The following is a 20,015-nucleotide window of genomic DNA, read 5'->3' as shown; positions in this document are numbered from 1 at the left end:
ATGGAATTGGGTTTGAGCTTTGTATTTTCTCTACAGTTTTAGATGTGTCACTCTCTGTTTTGTGTTTGTTTTATATTTGTGTACTGTACATTAGCGTGGTATGTATTTTATTCTACAGAGAGTCCAAAGGCTGTTGTGATCCTGCAGCCTGATAAACAGGCATTCAGAGGAGAGACTGTCACTCTCAGATGTCAAATACAGGGAGAGAGAGACACTGACTGGGAATACAGCTGGTATAAGAAGAGTTCTTCACTCAGTCCTGTCAGTAAAGATCAGGAATACAGAATCAGTCCTGTTTATGAGTATCACAGTGGTGAATACACCTGTAGAGGAAAACACAGAAGAGACTCACAGAATTCAGAGACCAGTGATGCTGTAACACTGACTGTGTCATTAGGTGAGTGAGTGTGTGAGTACTTACTCAATGCAATGTTCATACAGCACAATTAATTATTTGTAAAATCATTGACTAATGCAGATTTTGTCAATTATTCTTTAAATGACAAAGCCCAGTCAGTTCTGAGTGTCTCTCCAAAGATGTGGGTGACTGAAGGAGACTCAGTGACTCTGAGCTGTGAGGTTAAAGACTCCTCTACAGGCTGGACATTCCTCTGGTACAGAGTCATTCCCTACAGAGAGGAGTTACCCGAGGTTCAATTTAATTCTGTAGAACTCCTCTCAGACAGCAGCAGAGGTGCTGGAGGCTCCTACACTCTCAGCCCTGCAGCTCTTAAACACACAGGCGTTTATGCATGCAGAGCACAGAGAGGAAACCCAGTCTATTACTCAGAGTACAGCACAACACAACCACTGTGGGTCACTGGTGAGTCAATGAGAATCTTTTGTGAGTGTCTGTTGCTGGGATTATGATATGGGCCTTGTTTGCTGCTGACTCTTGTTGCTGTAGTAACCAGCACTTGTTTTATTACTATCCGCCTATTTCTTTTTTTCCTTTTCTTTTTTTTTTAATTGTTTTCCATGTCAGATAGGTGGCCTCTGCAGTTTCTTTATAACTGAAATTGTGATAATGCAGAAGGATGTCATGAAATTTGCTCTGTTAAAGTTCTGTTTATCTGTGTCTCAGGTGTATCTCCTTCAGCCTTTCTGATCATTAGTCCCAGCAGAAGTCAACACTTTACATCTAATCCTCTCTCACTGAGCTGTGAGGCACAGCGTAAATCTACCGGATGGACAGTGAGACGATACACAGATAATGGAGAGGTGTCAGACTGTTCATCAGACTGGGGATCAGTAACAAGATCTACATGTAACATCACTTTTCTCTGGACAACAGACAGTGGAGTGTACTGGTGTCAGTCTGACTCTGGAGGGAACAGTAATCCTATTAACATAACAGTGACCAGTAAGACTATCTATGCAAATCATTTTAATGAAAAAGTTTTTATCGTCTCAGATTCGAGATCTTCATGAACAGAAAACAGGTGCAACAAATTATGATCAAACCCATGATCAGAAAACACTGAATGGTGGCAATACAATATGCAGTCAGATGAAAGGGCTGGGGGCTTAAAACTTTTCAAGGCATTGTAAGGCATAGATTTAAGTCTGTCTATTAATGTTCCTAAGAGTTTGAGCCATAACAGCAACCTTTAGTGTAAGGCCATTTTGACTGATCACTTAAAATAAACAAGTGAAAGACATGAAAATCTCCAGCCCTAGTTCTCAGATTTATAACGTTTGAACTCTACTAAAGGAGTCAGACATCACTGAATCTACAAAATTGCGGATTAAATGTTGATGAGTTAAATGCTTCACATATTTAACATTACTCTGCATTCCATAGTGTAGGTAACTGTGCTTTGTTCTGCAGATGGTGACGTGATCCTGAAGAGTCCTGTTCAACCAGTTACCAAAGGAGAAACTTTGACTCTGTGCTGTATTTACTGGCGTGACCTCTCAGAGTCAGGAGCTGATTTTTATAAAGATGGATTAGTCCTTCAGAATCAGATGACAGGAGAGATGACCATCCCTACTGTCTCAAAGTCAGATGAGGGTCTCTACTGGTGTAAACACCCAGAGAAAGGAGAATCACCAAAGAGCTGGATCACCGTCAGAATGAATCAAATTGGTGAAAGATCTTTCTCTTTTTTAAATACATTGTGATAATGTTCTACTTTCAGTATATTAATAATGACTGTGTAAAAAAGTTACTGATAGTGATAAAAATATATATACATATATATATATAAAAATTTAAGTCTGTGTGTGTGTGTCAGCAGTGTAGTACGTGAGTCCAGGACTCAGACTTGAACTCGGACTCGAGTTGCGTTTTTGGAGACTTGGACTTAAACTCAGACTCAACAGTTCAGGACTTGGCCTTGGACCCGAACTCAACAGTATGTGACTAAAGATTTGGACGTAAATATGTGACCCACCCATTGCGCTTTCGTTCTGCCTCTGTTGTTAACGGAAGAGAGAAATGACGACAGGCAGATCGTCCAGTCCAGAAGTTCGTCCAGTCCATCTCTGTGTGGTTTACCAATCAGCATATTCATCTCCCAGCTAAGCCTTACATAAACATTCTAACCTCCATAGAAGAAGCAAATTGTTGCAGTTACTTTATGTTATTTCACTAAAGCTTTATCAACAGCTTGCGTTATTTTGTTATTCGCCATGAACGATTGATAAGGAACGTTATCTTGACTCCATGCTGCTGTCCTTCTCAGATTATTCAAAAGTTTTAAGTGAAGCTCCAACAAAATGAAAAGTAAACTAAACAGCTTCCCCCTCTCATCTCTTGATGACTAAAAAGTGACTTTTTCACATAGGCCTACCCATCGAGTTTTATTTCTCTGTTAAGCTGAGGCAGAGTTTATCTCTTTAAGATCGCTTCTCTACAAAAACGTTAGAAATGACAAATCAGTGATTATTTAAAAACGTATTTTGCATTTTGCCAAAAATGTCAGGTGCAACATAAACTTGGTAACTTAGTTTGTAAATTCAGTTAACTTCATGTATTTATGAAAGCACGTTGCCTGGGGCTATTTTTTTTTTGTAACAAATGGAGGTCTATTGTGTCGTGCACACATGTAGGCTACTTGGACTCGACACTACTGACATGCGCGGTGTCCAAAATCATTCACTACTCCCTACTCACTATAGTGTTTGCTACGTAGAACACTCACTAGGGGATAAGGTCAGATAGCTGTCGATACATTTCAGACACTGTTTGGATGTTACGTAGCTACATAATTATGTGCTGGATATTCGTAATTATTATCTCTGTCGCATTAACAAACGCCAGAACATCTGCATCTGATTGGCCTGCAACTCTGACAACACTTTCACAAGACAGGGCACAATGCATGATGGCCTAAGTCGATCGATGTAGGGGACATCGGTTGTATGCTACTTTTCACAATGGATTGTGGGATACTTTGAGTCCACTATGTAGGGTATAATAGCTCTCACTATACATTCGAACAGCACTACAAAACGGCGAACTCACTATATAGTGGGCTACATAGTGAGTAGCGAATGATTTCGGACACAGCTACAGACTAGGACTTGAACTTGGACTTGGACTTGAACACTACTGACTCAGACCTGGACTTGAGCAGTGGAGACTTGAGACTCGACTTAGACTTGAGGTATGTGACTCGACTACAACACTGGTGTGTATGTGTGTGTGTGTGTCGCATATATCTGTGTTTTTTATTTCACGGTTAGGATTTTTTCAGGTTCAGAAGCCTCCCTGTCACTCCCCGGACTGCTCTGCTCTCTACTGGTAGTTTCTCCATATCTCCTGGTGACCATTGTGCTTGGGGTCAAATGCTGGAGGACTGAAGGTGAGAACTCTCTTTCTCTCACCATGGACTTAGTGGGGATTAACTGTCTTCTCACCTCTGTAAGCCAAAGAAAGAAATTCTTCTTTTCCTCTTAACTTTCTTTGCATCTCTGCTTCTTGGAAAAGGTTTTAACACCATTGCACCAGCTTTCTCCATACTTTCATTCACTATGTGCACTACACATGTATACTATCACACAATCACTGTATTTTTAGCAGCCTAAACAGATGCCACTAATATGATTTGATTTACTGCAGATGTGTTCTTTCTGAATTCACTGTGAAGTAAAAAAAAACAAAACATTTAAATAATTGTAAAATAATTCCCAAGATCACACACAGGTCCTAAAATAAGTAAATCAAAAATACTTAATAAAATACATAATGTTGTCAGGGTTCGAATTATTAGGGGGATTGGGGCTGTCTGACTAAAACAATAGTTGGGGGGGGGGGGTATTGTTGAAATATTTATATATCGTATGGGATATAGCCTTGGATAAAAAGTTGACCCCCTCCCCCGGACTGTTATTGTATAATTCGCACTCTGAATGCTGTAATATGTAAATAAAGGCATATGTGCTTTCATAGTGCTTGTATGCATCAGCTCTCTTCTTTTCATGCATTTACTCAGGACAAAGCTATAGCACAGACAAAAACTGATTTACTGGAAAGTTTACTGAGTGCTGCAATGCCAGTGTTGCACAGTCTACCTTTGAGACTTTCACCTTTTTTGCTCTTTGTAAACTATGCCATCCCTGGCTGGCTCTCTTCATTTTAACTACAATTGTTTGAATTTTTGAATTACAACCCAAGGAGTCATGTAAAACAAATATACTTAGGAAACGAAAATTTATGAAAATCAACAGCACCCTGGACAGTCTAGCATTGTAGCATTTTGTAGAGTCACAGATAAAATTTCATCATCCGTCATGGGTTTCATCCATCAAGTTTCAGATACCTTGTTTATTGTTATGATAACATGTGGGTTATAAATTTAGGGAGGATGCATGACAGTGAAACAAGCTTGAATAATTATGTCATCTTGTTTTTGTGTCTGATTTACAGCTCAGTCTGATGAAGAAATGAGACAGTATGCAGTCATAGAGACATCATAATTTTTATTTTTTTTTGTAAGATTTAAAATGTAATTTGCTCCATGGATTATACAATACAGAATAAAGAATCCTATATACATATCAATACTGTATCATCTTTCCTCACATGGCAATATATTTTTGTTACACTTTACAATAAATGGGAGAAAGGCCCATTCTAAAGTTTGTATAAAATGACTAATGCAACATTGGTTATAACAGCGTTATTGATCACTATATGTTAATGTGCGTTTTCTTCCACTGAAATGTTTTACTTATTTAAAATGATCATGTTTCTTTAAAATTCATTTTCATGAATTTTAAATACATTTTATTTTCAAAGGTGTGTTTGTTGTGGGCTATAGAAGCAAGGAAACCTCACCAGAAGAATAGTGATTGGTTTAGATTGACTTTATTGACTTTAGGTGTATAGTTTTTCATTCTTAATTCCAGGTGTACAGATGAACACTGTGTGTTGTTCATTGTTCATTTACTATGCAATCTGTCCTCATGGTATTAGATGACATATGCAGGTATTTTTATTACACCTTTCTGAAGAACATATCAATAATACACAGAACAGAAATCAACATCCAAACAGTACAATCATAAATCAGAGTGCAGCACTAAACCCTTCATCATTCCTTCATAACAGCTTCACTCATTGTTGTGAGTAAAATTCATAAATGTCTCTGCCACCACTGGAGACTGAAACTACATTTCCATAATATACCACTCAATTAACAAATGGGCCAAAAACACCAAGAGAAAATTATACATTGTACCATTGGACACAAAGTACCTGATGTTCTCCTTCTAATAATAATACAAGTTTATTTAGAGCCCAGTATCACTATTTATAGTCTCAAAGTGCTTTACATGTCCATAAGAAAGTCAAATCAAAATGATATTATCCATAACTTATAGAAAATATATTAGCCTTTAGTTTGGTTCTACAATTATGAAGAGAGTTTACCTGCCTAATTTCTGTAAGTAGACTATCCCAGAGGAAGGGAGAGCGGTAGGAAAAGGCTCAGTAGCCAGCAGACTTCTTTTTAACTCTTAGAATGACTAATAGTCCACAATCTTGAGAGCGCAGGGTATGAGGAGGATTACAGGGTGCAATTAAGTCAGATAGGTAGGCTCGCAAAAGCCCATGTAGAATTCTGTATGTTAATAAGAGGACCTTAAAATCGGTCCTAGTATGAACTGGGAGCCAATGAAGGGAAGCCAGGACAGGTCTAATGTGGTCAGACTTCCTTGTTCTGGTCAGGATTGTGGCAGCAGCATTCTGGACCAGCTGAAGACTTTTGGTGATAGAGGCAGACAGACAAGAGTACAGAACATTGCAGTAATTGAGGCGAGATGTGACGAATGCGTGAATCATGGTTTATGCATCAGCCATACTTAGGGCCTAATTTTAGCAATGTTATGGAGGTGATTAAAGGCAGTTTTAGTTGTGTTTTTGATATGAATTACTAGCAAGAGACTATAGTCAAATATCACACCGAGGTTTTTAGCTGAAGAGTTTTGAGAGATGATGCAGTTGTCCAAATTTAGGGTAAGATCGCTAAAAAGATGCTTATGCATAGGGGGGAACAATAACCAGCATTTCAGGCTTGCCTGCATTAAGCATCAGGAAATTTGAAGACATCCAACCCTTAATAGCACAGAGACGTGCCTTAAGGTTTGCCAATTCAGAGCAGTCATTGTGCTTGACAGGTAAGAACATCTAAGTATTGTCAGCATAACAATGGAAGTTAATGTTGTAACTATGAATAATGTCACCCAAAGGGAACATGTAAAAAGAGAATAGGAGAGGGCCAGGGACCGAGCCCTGAGGGACACCGTGGTTAAGCTCATGGTACTCACAGATCTTGTTATTACAGTGGACGCAATGCTTTCTCTCTTAGAGATAAGACTTAAACCAAGAGAGCACCAGGCCATGAATGCCAATTTGATTTTCCAGGCGCTTTAAAAATGTTCTGTGATCGAACGTGTCAAATGCTGCACTCAGATCGTTTAGAATAAGAATAGAGGTAGCACCAGCATCCATGGCTAATAAAAGATCATTGGTTACTCTAGTAAGTTTCAGCAGAGCGAAAACACCTGAAGCCTGACTGAAACATTTCAAACAGACTGTTGGAGGACATATGGGCTATAGGCTGTGCAGCTACAATTTTTTCCAGTGAATTTGAAAGAAATGGGAGATTAGAGATCGGTCTATAATTATTTAAGGCTACAGGGTCAAGGTTCGCTTTTTTTAGTAAAGGCCTGATCACAGCTGGAGGGTAAAACATCAGATTTAAGTGACATATTTAGAAGGTTAAGCATTGTTGGGCTGAGGACCGAGAAAAGCTCTTTGTAAAGTTTAGCTGGTAGGGGGTCAAGGAGGCAAGAGGCTCGTGTAGCAGAGTGCACCAATTTGGAAAGCGTGTCTAGAGAGATAGGGTTAAATTGAATTAAATGGTGCATATCCTGATTAATGTCAGGTGCAGTGATGGAGAGCATGCAGGCAGTCTGATTTGATAAGCTAATTTGAATATCACAACAAATTAAGTCTATTTTTTGTGACAACAATTCAACAAAATCGTTTGCAGTAAAAGGGCTAGATTGAGGGGAGTGACTCTGGGTAAGTTTTAGATACTGTATCAAAAAGACCTGAGGTTATTTTTGTTAACATTAATGATTTTCAAGTAATATGCAGATCTGGCTGTGGAGAGGGCGCGTTTATAATCTATCAGGCTGTCGTGCCAGTTTCGTTCCAATTTCCCACACACCTGCTTCAGCACACGGGTGTCAATATTAAACCAAGCTGTTGAGTGTTTATGCCTGTTTTTTTTTTTTATAGTTAATGGTGCCACCATATCTAACACATTACGGAGGGTAGAATTTATATTGTCCTTCAAGTCATTCAGAGACCTTTGCTGATCATTGAAAGAGTTGAGAGCAGTAGGAAGTAGATCAGTGAGTGCAGCAGTGGTGAAAGCATTAATGTAACAGCAGCTACGAACCATGGTAAAGACAAATGATGTGAACGGGAGAGTTACCTGGAAAGTAATAAGAAAATGGTCTGAGAGGGCAGCGAACTATGGAGAGATGACTACGTGAGAGATATCTAGTCCACGAGCTAAAATAAGATGTAAAGTGTTGCCAATGAAATGAGTGGGTTCGTGGACATATTGGTGAAAGCCAAAAGTGTCTATGTTGTCTGGAACAGGTTTATTAAGAGAATCAGAACTATTATCGATGGATATTAAAGTCTCACATTATCAGGATTTTATCTACTCTAGTTAGAAAAACAAAGATCAATTCAGAGAAGTCATCTAGAAATTGACTATAGGGCCCCAGAGGACAATAGAGCACTACTATGAGAAAAGATGAGGCAGTACCATATTGCTTCACGGAGAGCAGCTCAAAAGAGGCAAAATTAGGGAAGCTAAAGGTATTAGGGGAAAATTTAGTTTTATAGATTGGAGCCACCCCCCCCTTTCTTTGTTGCCCTAGCAGCATAAGAAAGGGAATAATTAGTGAAGCTTCCTTTAAAGGGAGAAAAACATCTGGCTTTTACCACGTTTCACACAAACCCATCATGTCAAGGCTAAGATAACTGATCAGGTCGCCAACCAGCAACATGTTATGTGAGAGCGATCTAATATATATCAAACCTAACTTCAGGGTTACCGGACTTAACAGTGATCATATCGGAGGAAGGAGTCAGTTGAATGGGAACTAAATTGCTAGGAAATATGGTCTGTCTTACTCTAGACCAAAGTGAGTTACGTGGGCCTGAAAGTACACTAATGGGAAAAGTTTTTCCACTAGCTGAATACCTAGTCATATTCGTCTTAACATTACGACAAACATTATTCATTAAAAGCATACTTGGAAGAGGGTGATGGTTTTCTCATCGTCTCAGCCTCACCAGTACTCCAGCTCTTTTGCCCCGGTTCCTTCTCCAGCGGCGTTTACAAGGTCTAGCAGGTAGGCTAAATGATTTAACAAATGGTAGTCCAAGATGGTCACTGATTCTGTTGAATAATTCTTGGCTATAAAATGCGCCTCCAATGTAGATCTGATGTTGATCAGTCTGTTTGTCTTAGGTGATCGTGACGTTCAAAAATATAGCGTTATTGCTGAAAAGAATGTTGAGGAAGAGCTCAGAGAACGACAGCCATCTTGACGGCGCGTTAACATAGTTGTTACCAAACCTATTATTATTATTATTATTATTATTATTATTATTATTATTATGTTCTCCTTCTGCTTCTAATTCTGTGAATGAAAAGGTGGCAGAATGCCCTGTTCTTCATTTTTGATCTCCATGGGTCACGGTGTTACAAATGTGCTCTATAAAGAGGTACCCCCTTTTATACATAGCTTACACACGGATTCATATATATACTTTTATTGTTAATTTAACACTGGTGTGTTCTCTGTGCGGTATGACAACTGACCCAGTATTTTTGTAGTATTTGCCCTGTTCTCCTGATATTTAATTATTCTTTCAGTTAAGTCAGTTAGCACTGATGGGCCCTGAGTGGTGAAACTGCTTAAGAAATTCCATAGAATTTCTGTGTTAACTTTAAACAGCTTTCAAAATGAATATATTCTGTTCTGTATTAAAGACAGTGTTGTGCAAGCTACTGAAAATTAGTAATTAGTTACAGTTGCTAGTCACTTCTTTGAAAAGTAATTGAATTACTTTACCAGTTACTGCATATAAATGCAATTAGTTACTAGGAAAAGTAACTTTTGCGTTACTGCTAAACGTTTGCTTCAATTCTCTTATTAATGCATACCAAGCAAATCAAGCCTTGGATGTTTGGATGGATTGGCTCCTCCTTGGTCAGCAGTGCTAGCACTGGGGTCTTTCGCGATTAGCTTTGTAGAAGCGTGTTGTTTTACCAGGTGCTTCAGAAGGTTAGAATTACTATTCTTTGATATGGATAAAGTTCTCACACCTGCGCACAGACTACAACTCACCAGTATATTTTTGACCTTGATCTCAAGAATGGAAAAATTATGTCTATATTTCCAGGACAGTAAGCTCACATTGCCCAAACTGTCGGCTATTGCGTGGACTAATGCTGACTGATTCTTTCATTCATTGCGCCAACATAAGGCTGGGTGATGTTAGATCATAAACAGGAAATTTGGGGAACAGGCTGCATTTGTCTGCTATAGACTGCAGTTGTCCATTAATATTTTCACGCAAGACAAAAGTAATGAGTAACAAGGCTATTTAAATTTCATAAATTGTAACTGTTTTATTTAATTTGAAAAGACAGTTAGTGACATTACTCGTTACCATCAAAAGTAGTCGAATTGGAGTAACGCGCAACTCTGTAACGTGTTACTTCCTGATTATAGGTAACATTTCAAATGAGACAGTAATGATGAAAAGGAGGCAAAAACAATTACGAAGGTGTTGAACAGGTTTGTAGCCTTATTCTGGGGATATTATCAATAGTATTTTTACTGCCCCCACATGACGTATTCATTCTGACACTGTATACTATGTGTATTGCAGCAACAATCACATTGCCCAACATGAACAACAGTCATTTCACAGTAAAGGTTTCTCTTATGGCACTCTTTGGAGCAACACAATTTAACATTTTGCTGATTCACAGAATAACAGATAACTATGTACACTCATATATCCTAAATATTTTAGGCGACCAGCAGCTTCACTTTCTTCATCCTTAAACCCCTGACATAATCAAAGATGGATCATAGCTTGATTTCTCTGTACCCTTGCTTCAATTTCAGTTTATAATCATCATCATCAATGTATAATCAGTGTAAACAATATGTAAATAGTAAAATGAAACAAAAGCAGTGGAGAATATGTAAGGGAAAATGAATTTGTAATATGATACAGGAAAACAGGTTGATTAGCAGGGCATAGTAAAAATAAAACTTGTAACAGCTTGTGCATGTGAAGTAATCTCATTCATTGAAAGCATCAGAATTTAGAACTCAAGTTTAATAACATCTAAATTGCTAAAGAAAACCCCAATACTAATAAAGTCTGCTCATACTGCTCGTGCTCAGTTCAATCACGTTGTGTCAGAACATTATATTCGCATATTTTATAGAGTCCCGTTATCCCCATTTTGAGTCCCATTACTGACTTGCGATGATACGTATTTCCAAAAAAAAAAAAAAGTATTTTTCTCATTTTAATGAAAGCACCACCATACCCGACTCCACTTAATACCTTTGTCACCTTAGGTTTATATCACTCTTACCCCTTTTCCACTGCCGCGGTGCCGGTGCCGGTGCCCGATCGAGCACCGGCACCCGCGCTTTTCCACTGACTAAATACTGGTGCCGGAGCCGAAAAGCTGGCACCGGCACGGCACCACAGAAATGCTGGTCCCAAAAGTTGGAACCGCTGACGTCAGAGGCTATGCAAATAAAAACCACGCGAGAACCAATCAGTTCAGCGTTTGATACGTGACGTTCTTTAGAGAGGCGGGAGTAACAAAAAACGTCCGACCAAGTAGCGGTAGGCTAAAGGATATTTGTAGCATGAAAATATGTATATGATTAAAAGATGCATGAGTAACAATTTGTGTCTACATCAATACGGGCTGTTGTTTACATGTTACATGAACGTAGTCGGACCCAGAGTGGTAGAAAAAGACACTCTCTCTCTCGGCTCTGGCTAGTGCAATTAAACCACTTCATGCAGACCTTCATTTAAACACTCGTTTTAACTTTTGAGCTAGGTGACAGACTTACTATTTTCATGAATTTTGCCCCCAGAGCGAAAAGTTCTGGGACAAAATTCGTGAGGTGTTTCGCTGTGTGAAAGCCTAGCGTAAAAGTAAATTTATAAAGAGCAAGCAATGCGTTCTGTCCGACATTATTTTTTCCCCACGGAAATTACCCAACCTTTCGCTATGTAGCGTTCGGTTCCCAAACCTGTGGAAATGCGGGCCGGTTCTCAAAAGGCACCAAGGCAGCACTGGCTCCGCACCGGCACGGGCACGGGCACCAGCACAGTCGTAGTGGAAAAGAGACATTTATGAATCTCTTCCAAGACTGCGGAATTCTTCCAAGACCATCAAATCCTCTTCATGATTAAGACAAAAATTGCAGATAACCTATCTCCAGTACTTCCTCTGGTCATGGTTATCTTTGATTTTCCATTTGTTCATAAATTCTTTGTAAAAGCAATTTGTAGCCAAGAAAACTGTTATACCTCAGTCCACATGTCTCCCTGAGCACATCTCTCTTTGTGAAGATCTCCCAATATTGTGGAATTCTTCGAATGCCATCAAATTTGGCCTGATACTTTTCTTCAAGATTAGATTTAAAAGTGCAGATGAACCATCTCCAGTATATTCTCTGGTAGAACTCATGTTTGATTTCCCATTTACTGTATGGAATGCCTGCCTCTCTGTACTTTGTAAACGGGATCCATTTACCGGATCTTGGAGCCTGGAATGTTTTGTCACTGTTGACAGAGCTTGTACAGAAGTCAGTACAAAATTGGTCCTGATTGTCTTCACTTCTATAACACACACCAACCACAGCCTGACACCGATGCCACTCTGTGCTGTGATCAGAGTCATGGTTGGGGATGGTGTTGGTGCAAACAGCCTTGCAGAATGGACACTGCTCCCAGCATCCACTCATCTGTTTGATCAAAATGTCATCTGGCCTGTCTTTGAACTTGAATAGTAAAGGCCCAGAACCACAAAGTTTTTTAATGTCCTTCTTTCCTTCTTCCAACATTTCCTTAAGTGACTGGGCCAGCAGGTCATGAAAAACATCCCAATCTTCAATGTCTTTCTTTTCAATGTTCCTAAAATCCTCTCTTGATATAGGAATGAGACTGTTAAGTTCTGAACAGATTTCATCCAGCCACACAGATGCTTCACTATGTGTCCTTTCTACAGAAGCAAAACACTTCAAAAGTTTATCTGTCACTTCTGACCAGTTTGAAATGAATATTTTCAAAATCTCCCCTTCATCGCTGAAGTAATTCTGAACACAGTCACTGATGAACTTTGCAAAAAACTGTTTTGGTGTATGAATATACTCCATGTACATGTCAAAGTCCTCCTTCTCAGCTAGGAATGTTAAGATGTGTTTCTCCAAGTTGGACCTGGTTCCCACAAATGCTGGATGGTTAGATTTCATATCTTCCACTATGTGAATGCTGAGTTTGTCAAAAACAGCCTCTCGTATAGAAGATTTAAGACGAGTAGTAAGGAAGGAGACAAAAAGTGTAAGTGTCGTTGCTCCTTCACAATAGTGTTTGAATATTTGGAAGTAATCTTCTTTTTGACTGTCAAAGTATGTAAGGGGGTCACTGACTGTCTGGAACTCTTTATTCAGTTTTGTTAATCTGTGAACCATCCCATTACAAACATGGACAGAAATTTCAACTTTGCAAATTTCCGTAAACTCAAATGTAGATGTCTTTTCACATGCCTTGAGGATTCTTTGGATTTCATGCAGGAGCTCATAAATGATATTTTGTGTGACCCCAAACTTATTTATGTTTTTCACATTAATGAATTCGTGGATGTCCTCCTCTGTCTTCCTGATGATTTCATTCCCTTCTGCCTCTAATACATCTTCCTTGTTCTTGGGAAGAATTCCCTTGAAAGTGTTAGTAAAAAATCCGCCAACGTTGGATATGATTGCACTTCTTTCTGACTCCACAGCCTGTTTAACATCCTTGCCAACAGCTTGTTTGAGAATTTTTCTCCAAGATGATGCTTTAACATATTTGGCGACATCAAATTTGATAATCTGTCTATGTGTGATCACAGTCTCTCTGTATTTTTGGAAGTGAGCCAGAAGGGTGTTGTCGATCATTGCCTGAATGTTAACATCTTCCTCTTTGGGTTTTTCTTTGGACACTTCATTTTTCCATTCATTCCACAGGTTGTTGAACTCATCCCTTTGCAGTTCATCGCTAATTTTCCTGTCCTTCAGTTTGAAAGCTAAAGCCTCACTTCTTTGAGACAGATCTGCCTCATATTGAGTCTTCTTTCTCTCCAGCTCCTGTTTAAAATTGATATTACTCAGTACTGCCCTTCCTTTCGAACGTGTTTCCTCAATGAGCTCTCTCTTCAGATTCTCCAGTCTTTGGTCAGTGCTTCCTCTCCACTGACTCAGAATGTCAGAATGTTTCTGCTCCTTGAAGTACTTCTCCACATCATGTTTGACCTGTTGAAAGACAGTCCCAAAGCTCCCATCAATCACTGTAGTATCTACACTTTTTATATCCTTATTGTTGATTCTGTAGCACAAGTTGTTCTGTGTTTCTAGTGCATACTTTCTCGGTGTCCATGACCACTGCCCAAAGTGATGCTCTAGTCTGTTGTAAATGCTTACATCCAATGAATTGCGGAAATTGAAAATAAAATTCTCGTGGAGTAGTGCTGTCCATAAATCAGTAAATCTTTGTGTAAATTCAGATAGTGTGAGCAGCTTGCAGCTGGTCTGCCATTTTGCTACACTCAGCAACTTGGTCTTCAGTTCCTGAACATTCTGACTGTCGGAGGGGTTGGGCGGAGCCATTGGAGGATCTCCCTCAAACAGATTCTTAAAGTAAAACATCTGACTGTCTGGATCAAACTGTATGATGTCATTGAAGCCATCAACTTCCTGATTCTCCTCCTCTGCCGCCAATTTGGAAATCTCATCAAGTTTTTCAATAAATTGTCTCCTCCCTTCCTGGTTGTTGTGCTTTGCAGTTGTTTCTGAAACATTTTGGTGCACAAAAATGCAACTTGGCTTAATATTTACAGATTTCATGCGCAAAAAGGCCTGGAAACAAATCTGGAGAATGTTCTGAATTTCATACAGGTTTTCTCCCATGATGTTGATGAGTGTTATGTCACTGATCCCAACAATGAAGGTGGCTAATTCATTATCACGATTAAACACAAGGTCAGATGCGGCTTCAATTGATCGTAGTCCCTCTGTGTCCATCACCAGGATGAAATCAAATGACAACTGACACCTCAGATGTTCTTCAACTGGGATTAACTGCATAAATACACCTCTTGTACATCTCCCTGAACTGACAGCAAACTGAAGACCAAACATGGTGTTCAGTAATGTGGACTTCCCTGAACTTTGGAGTCCAAGTACAGAGAGCACTAATACTCTTTTGTCTCCCAGTTCTTCAGTCAGTTTGTTGAGCACAGCTGTGACCCACTCTAAAGGAACATGGCTGACATCTCCATCCATTACCTCAAAGGGAAATCCAGACAACATCAACTGAGCCCCTATTTCAGGAAGGCGATCAGTATTGATGCCATGGATGAACTCAGCTTTATCACTAGTATGGAAACTCTCATATAACTGACCAATTTCACGAATTATATGTTGGAACCCAAATGTGGCACATTCTATTTTTTCAGATATACTTGCAAGGACACCATCAGCATCACTACTCTTTTTCATTTCTTCTTTATTTCTCACTCTTACATTTTGTCTGTTTTTAGACCACTCTCTGTGGTATTGTTGTTGTAGATCAGCTAGTACACCAGAGAAAGCTTCCTCAAGTCTTTTCCCAAAGCTATGTAAAAAATACAGCTTTTCACTGTCCTCTCCCTCAACCATACATTTCAGCAAATGCTCCATGAAAGGATTTGGAGAAGATGCTGTTTTCTGTTGTTCCTTTCGAAAACACTGTTTCTCCTCTGATATTTTAGTCCTTTGTTGCTCAATACTCATTTGTGCTTTGCTCTCAAGGCGGTAGAACTGTTTATCTTTTGTGCACCAGTTTCTCCACTGTTCACCTTGCAAAGGCAAAAACTTTCCTTTCAGTATCAATATCTCTTCATTGTTTTGATGATTTTTGCCCATTACTATGTCCATAAGCTTCTCAGCATTGGCTCTCCCCATGTTACTACTGCTGTTTCTGCTTGCAATGAACCCATGATCTGTAGCTCTGCATATAAGATCATCCAAACTCAAGTTTTTCGTCTGTTCTGAGAGACACTGTTTCACTCTGTTGATAATTTCCTCTGAGAGTTCAGCCTCATTTCTGTTCTTTGCAGCAATTCTTGAATCCCCTTTCTTGACAGACTTTTTCTCCACTCCAGAGAGCAATGGAATCACAGGAACAGAAGACTTCAGTAAACTCTCTGCTGTCTTTTTTGTCTCAGGATCTAGGTTTTCTGGGAGTAGAAGAACAATGACAGAGCTGATGTCTTGAATGAACTTTAGATGCCTGGCGTATTTGTTTCCATCTCCATGTAGGTTGATGAACGCAATACAGTCTTCTAAAATATCATCCTCTCTCCCACCTGGACAGTACCAGGAAATCTCTGCCACCCCCTCCAGCAGAAGTCTGTTACTTGTACTGCCACTACAGTGTCGGCTGAAAAATGTTGGATGCCTCTTCCGACTGATGATGTTATTCATGATTTGAGACTTTGAATTTGAGTACGTTCCTAGTCTTATGAAGGACACAGTTGGTACTTGTACACTGCCTATGAAACTATTCATATGTGTCTCACTGCTTCCTGTATCAGACTCCCGCTTCAATTTCAGTGTCTTTTTGATCTGCTGAAGTGGCCACACAGGAATTTCTATCTCCCCTGTACATGGATCTGGCACAAGTAGAGGAACAGCGAACTGGCATGTGGAGAGTTTGGTAAAAATGCACTGTCGAGCTAAATCATCAGAACAGTGAAAAACTGACATGTAAATGTCCATGGGGTGGATGTGTTCGCTTTCATCAATGACAATGTCATCATCATTATCATCATCCCCAAAATCAAAGAACTTATCTGCATCTGCACAGACATCAGTCATAGAAGATTCCTTCTAAGGAGGTTTATAGCACAGATATCTCACACTAGTGTCCAACATCATGAGTTTGTGAGTGAACTGAAGCCAAAGCTTGTATTCTGCTGAAGCTTCAGTCGATGTCACTGACAAGCTGTTTACAACCAAAAGATCTGTCATTTTGATTATTTTAGGGTACAGATTTAAAAGCCCCAGTTTGGTAAACAGTTTTTCACATGTGTTTGACAGTTTAGCTTTTACAGCAGGAGATTCACACACACATGACATTCTACTTTCAGTCTGGTGTTGTGAATCCTTTGGTGTTTCAGCTCCAGTTATTGGGTCACTTTTCACATTCAAGAAAGTTGTGTCAGATTTTGATTTCTCGTCTTCTTTAATATTTCCTCCAACATTTTTTTTCAAAATGTCTTCAAACTGTTCCCAGTTCTGATTATGAAAGAAATCTTCAGCTGCAGAAATGAGTTCGGGCAACATTTCTGTTTCCAGTTGTGACTTCAGTTGGTAAAGTCTTAATAGTTTTTCCGCCAAAGACACCTCACATCCCTGAAAGGACAGAGTCAAAGCTGTAAGCAGTGTGTAGGCCTGTGCTCTGACTGGACTTTTCTCCTTCAAAGAAAAATATTGCAGATGAACTTCTGATAAGTGTTCCTGTAAGAAGTGAACTTTTGGAAAAGAAAGAAGGGGTTTGAAAGTGTCTCCATTGTATCCCACAAGACTGGTGACTGACTGCACCAGCACAGCAAGGTCATTGTGACAAGTATCTTTCAATATCTGAATAACAGATGTGAGGGCACAAGAGACATTTTTTGTAGCATTCATCTCCTCTTGAGATGAAGGATATATTTCTAAATCATTCCTGCTGTTTTGTAGAGACATTTTTAGATTGTCAAAAGCTCCCTTGAAGATATCATCCTTTGTTTCAGGCAGCTGCTGTTTCTCATTATCAGCACTCTCTTCATCCATATCTGTAAACGATGTCCCAACAGTATTTCTGTCTAATTTCTGGCCTCCCTGTAAATAACATCAAAATTAGGAGTGGATTGCATTTGCCTAAACATTTTAGTAGAACTGTTTTTCATTTTGATAATTACATTATTTATGGCAGAATACATGTAATGCAATGCAATACCTACATAATCACAGAGTTAAGAACTAGGGATGTCCCGATCCAATCTCAAAGATCGGTATTGGAGCCAATCAAGGCCTTTCTTAACTGATCGGTATCGGCTTTATTGAGCACGACCCTAAGCCCGATCCTTTGTTTTACATCAGCTGTCACTCAGGTTACGAAAACGGAGAGCATATTTTGTGGCAGGGCTCGGCTAAAATCTCTGCAGTGTGGAAATATTTTAAATTGGAAAACGAATGCAGCCCAACAGCCACTTGTAATTTCTGCAATGCAAGCATTTTGCGAGGCAGTAGTAATAGAGCTGCGTTCAGTGGACACTTTGATATGGCACCTAAAAAAACACCCAGCGGAATACAATGAGTTCACTCAGGTAAGTCTACCCCAAAGAAACACGCACTGGAGGATATACTTTTAAAAGCTGAGAGAAATTTCCTCGTGACAGCGACAAGGCCAAAAAGATTGCAGAGAGGGTAAATGAATTCATTGCTTTGGATGACCTACCCCATCGCTGTGGTAGCGAATACAAAGGTACGTTCAAATACGGCAAAGTGAGGCGAACGTTTTTTAGGTCAGCATACTCCGACAACATTAAGATTCTAGGCTACTAATAATAACCCAAGTATCATTTCAGAATTTAAATACCTAACGCTTTAGCTCTATGTGATGTATTAGAGTTAGCCTAAACTAATGACCACAGAGAGCAATACAATCGCTTAGCTAAAGCTAAGGATTGATAATGATAGCATACAAAAAGAGGCTTGCAGAAGAAATATCAACGTAGCAGACAGACAAGTTAACCACTTGAATTATTTTAAGAAGATTAAATGAAATCGAACGCTTGCGAATATTTTCTGGGATAAGTCCCATCTGGGCACCTATCTCCCTTAGTCCAGTGTCCACATTTATTCACCAAGAACTACCTCAGACCACTTCTGTGTGTTCGCAAATGTTCACAGTGAGCTAAAAGCAAATGAAAAACTGTTTGAAAATGTTCATGAATATTTGCCTGTGTTTGTTAATTTGAACACACCTCAGGTTTTTGCCTTCTTTTGGAGCCACAGAGTGCCTTACCCTCTCAACACTACATTTCAGACACTGTTCTACCGAAGCTTTACAACAAGGTTTACTTCATTATTTTGTCTAAAAACGCGCACACACACACACACATTAAGGAACAGCTTAGATGCAGGCGATTTGTTTCTTAATGTATTGCTATTCAGTTGTCAAGCATTTACATTGAATCGATTTTAATAACTTAAATGTAGCCTACTTGACGTGTGCACTGCGCAACTGTATTATCTAGGAAAATAAAAGTATCGGATCAGGACTCGGTATCGGCAGATACTCAATATTAAATGACTCAGATCGGGATCGGGGGCAAAAAAAACTTGATCAGGACATCCCTATTAAGAACATTTTGCTAATTGTTCCTCCTAAGCACCTATTGCATGTTAATAGGCAAGTCCTACCAATTTACATTAAAATTGTGAGGGTTCTCTCACTGCCACTGATATTTTTTCCCCATGGTTACAACATAGTATAACACAGAGTCTAACTATTATGCAAATTTGTAATGCCTCCTGATAAAACTATGAATCACTGTGGATTACCTGAGCGCCTTCAATACTTAGCCCTGTAAATTTAACTGAAAATAGCAGCAGTGGAGGCCAAATAATGTAAAATAACAGACAAGGGGCAAAGCTTTAGTGAATTTTTAAAGTATAGCAATGTCAGGACATTTTGAGAAGGATCCCCTTACGGTCAGTTAATACTTAGCTACCTTTGAAGGTCTGATAAACATATTTATGAGACATTTTAAATATTAAATGCACTTTCCTTAAAATCCCTGGCATCAAACCATCAATTTGTATCTTATACAAATAGGCCACAAGACAGAAAATCCCGTTAGTGCAGCCATAATCTCTTCGGACTATCCAGTCTTAATATGTCAAAGAAGTGACTTAATCAGTTTGTAACCTCATCAAACAGATAAACTAATATTCAGTTATTCATTGACTCATTGACTGCTGGATCCCATTCATATAAACCCTTTTATACTGTCTCACAGGTGCCTCTGCTCAAAGGAAATAATGTTGTGGTGGGGCTGTTGCACATAGATGGAGAAACCAGATTTTCAATTTTCTTAGTAATTAGAGCTCTAGAGAGCCTGTCTCACCAATAAATTGCA

The 20,015-nt window shown here is 39.2% G+C and overlaps 1 protein-coding gene across 1 annotated transcript; it reads right to left on the bottom strand.

Moving 5' to 3' along the window:
• Positions 1-286: 286 nt before the first annotated feature.
• On the bottom strand, positions 287-16,704 carry LOC115816347 (interferon-induced very large GTPase 1-like). The gene is made up of 3 exons (XM_030779303.1): positions 15,476-16,704; positions 12,119-15,307; positions 287-323 (listed from the first exon to the last, which is right to left on the bottom strand). The coding sequence occupies exons 1-3, from the start codon at positions 16,702-16,704 to the stop codon at positions 287-289; spliced, it is 4,455 nt and encodes a 1,484-aa protein (XP_030635163.1).
• Positions 16,705-20,015: the final 3,311 nt, after the last annotated feature.

The sequence above is a fragment of the Chanos chanos genome, chromosome 7 (assembly GCF_902362185.1).
Source record: "Chanos chanos chromosome 7, fChaCha1.1, whole genome shotgun sequence".
Taxonomy (NCBI): domain Eukaryota; kingdom Metazoa; phylum Chordata; class Actinopteri; order Gonorynchiformes; family Chanidae; genus Chanos; species Chanos chanos.
The sequence above is the reverse complement of the archived record's forward strand: the minus strand, read 5'-3'. Positions and strand labels throughout refer to the sequence as shown.

Coding starts and splice junctions, on each gene's coding strand:
- LOC115816347 (XM_030779303.1), bottom strand. CDS start 16,704: ATGACTGATGTCTGTGCAGATGCAGATAAGTTCTTTGATTTTGGGGAT. Junction 15,308..15,475: donor GGAGAGGACAGTGAAAAGCT/GTATTTTTTACA, acceptor TGTCCTTGCAAG/TATATCTGAAAAAATAGAAT. Junction 324..12,118: donor AGGGAGACATGTGGACTGAG/GTATAACAGTTT, acceptor TTTCCTCTACAG/GTGTATTCACCACTGTGATA.